The 2,487-nt window shown below is 58.2% G+C and overlaps 1 protein-coding gene across 2 annotated transcripts in view; it reads right to left on the bottom strand.

Annotated features, from left to right (window-relative positions):
* The window catches only part of Dennd4b (DENN domain containing 4B), a 16,937-nt gene extending 14,456 nt beyond the window's left edge, over nt 1-2,481 (bottom strand). The window contains exons 1-2 of one of the 2 annotated variants that reach the window (XM_004629830.2): nt 2,449-2,481; nt 407-746 (exon numbers count right to left, since the gene is read on the bottom strand). In XM_004629830.2, coding sequence (XP_004629887.1) covers nt 407-723 — 317 coding nt within the window. In that variant the 5' untranslated portion in view covers nt 724-746; nt 2,449-2,481. Of the gene's footprint in view, nt 1-406; nt 747-1,484; nt 2,103-2,448 lie in introns of those variants that run through there. The other variant, XM_023713722.1, reaches the window with a different exon arrangement.
* Between the last annotated feature and the right edge of the window lie 6 nt (nt 2,482-2,487).

Genomic DNA, 2,487 nt, shown 5'->3' with positions numbered 1-2,487 from the left:
AAAAACATATATTTAAAAAAAAAAAAAAAGTATTTTTGAGCTGAGAGTCATGCTAAATTGCCAGGTTGGGCTCAAACTTGTGATCCTATCTCAGCCTCCCAGAAAGTTGAGGTTACAAGGGAGTGCCACCATGCACAGCTAGTACACCCATTTGCAGATGAGCAAACAAGCCCTCAGAGGGTCTCCATAACTCCAAGACCAGATGGCTGGCCAGCAACAGCACTTGCATGGGATCTCAAACCTGAGGACAGAGCCTACCTGACCTCAACCCCAAAGCCCTGGCCTTGGACCCACACCACTTCCATTCTTGTGCCTTCCTCTCTCCCCATCCCCCTCCTACTACTCCCTATCTTACCCCTAGTACCTCCCATCCTCCCCTGGTGTCACCATAGGTAGAGGCACACACCCCAGCTCAACGAGGGGTGGCTTGTCACGACCCCTGCGGTAGCAGATGACAGGCTGGGTTCCACCCAGGAGCCCAGCACTCAGTTCCAAAGGGTGGCCCCCAGCAGAAGTCTGGATGCAGGTGTAGCCCTGGGGCACTTCCTCGCCCAGCGCCCTGGCGATGACTGCCACATCTGTGATAGGCTCAGCTGGCCTGAGAGGGCGCAGGGGCCCACTGGGTTCAGGAATCCAAGTCTCCTCAGGAATAGGTGCTCTGTCTCCTGCAAGCCCAGCTACCACGAAATAATCCACCAGCCGAGGGGGCCGCTCCTCCGCCATGACACCCCCTTCACTCACGGCATCTAAAATGGTCAAGTAGGGGAGAGATGGAGCAAAGGAGACTGGTGTTGCTCGGCAACCAGAGTGCTATACCCCCACCCACCTCACCCTTCCTCTTCCTGGTCCTTCCAAGGAAAGGTGGCATAAGTGGTCAGCCAATCCTGAACTCCCCCACCTGTGACATCACAAGCTCTCACTGCCTACTTAAGCTCCTTAAAGCAAGCAGGTTCCTCCCACTCTGTGGTACCTCTTCAAAAAACCCAAACTCCAATGCACCATACATAGCCAACAGGTTTCTGACGTCATATTGCCTGCACCCTTTTAAAGGCCCTCACACCTCTTCACTACCTAAATATTAAGTTAAAATGTCACTGTGACCAGTCTTTTCTACAATGACATCACCCATGCTGGCCATGACATCATACCAACCTTAGTGGTTTTTAAGGGTTTTTTGGCTTTCCTGCTCTGTTTATGACATTGTAAGGACCTCCCAACCCTGTTAATGCTCTTTTAAGAAGTCCACTCCTAAATTTCTAGGACACCAGGGGTTTCTGGGAAAGCTCAAAAACCCAAGCTTCAGTTTCTTTTCACTGGACTTAAGGTTCTTATTTTCTAGCTTAACTCCATGAGCGCCCACCCTCCCACCTTTAGGATCCTTGGGTATCTCCAGTTAGGACCAAAATGGCTGTGACAGTTCCGGCTATCCTTTGCCATTTGCGGTGGAGCCCCGTGAAAGCCAGGTCCCTAAGTAACTTTCTCACCTGCCTCCATGGCCCGACCCCGGGAGTAGGAGCCCCAAGGGTCCTGAGGCGCCCCGGGGTGCAGAAGCTGGGAAAGAGCTTGGTGGGTGGCTTGCAGCAGGGGCCGGGAAGCGTGGGGGTGCTTCGGAGGGGAAGGGAGGTGACTTCCTGAAACAGTGAGGGGAAGCTACAGCTCGGCAGAAGTTGGCCTATGGGTGTGTGTGTGGTGTCGCGTTGGTGGCTGGGGAGGGGGTGGTGCAGCTGAAGGTGCCAGCACAGCATCCTGCCCTGCCAGGACCTTAGACTAGAAGACCTGAGCAAGGAGAGGAGACTGCGAACGGCTTCAAGATGCTCCCCAGGAAACCAGGAGCAAAGGCATCTCTAGAAGCCGGGCCCTCTGCTTAATCTGGCCTCTGGACACACGAGCCCCAACCCCCACTAAATTTAGCCTCCGTGCTCCGGGATGTGAAGCCAGGGGACAGCGTCAGCCCCCGGATTTAACTCAGCACAGCTCCCTCCCTCATGTGCTGGAAGCGAATAAGTGTCCCGTGCCCAAGGCTGCACGCAGAAGCTACGAGGTGGAACCGCTCCCGGGGCGGGCGGGTTGACCCATCCACCCGACCTGTGACGGGGGAGGGTCCTACAGGGTCTGCCCTTCCCCTTGGGGCAGGCACACAGCGCTCGGCCAGCCCGGGTCCCCACGCCCACGTGTCGAGCGGCGGGAAGTTGGGGCTGAGGACGTGACGGCACAGCGCAGGCGGCGCGTGACCCGGCGCGAGGTGCTCGTGCTCCGCACCAGCTCGGGCTGGAGGGGTGCGGGGTGCCCGGCGCCTCGGGCTCACTCGCTCTGCGCCCTCCCCTCCACTTTCACTTCCCCAGCAGGGAGGAAGCGGAACCAGATGTGCGCGCTGGGGCACAGCTGGGGTTGCCCCCGCTGGCCGCCCTCCCACCCTTCCCGCCCGGAGCGGCGTGGCCCGGCCCCTACCTGCCTGCCCCGCGGCTCCCCGGCCGGCCGGCCCGCGGC

Source organism: Octodon degus, unplaced genomic scaffold (genome assembly GCF_000260255.1).
Source record: "Octodon degus isolate 3935 unplaced genomic scaffold, OctDeg1.0 scaffold00032, whole genome shotgun sequence".
NCBI lineage: Eukaryota > Metazoa > Chordata > Mammalia > Rodentia > Octodontidae > Octodon > Octodon degus.
This window is presented reverse-complemented; position numbering and strand designations above follow the sequence as displayed.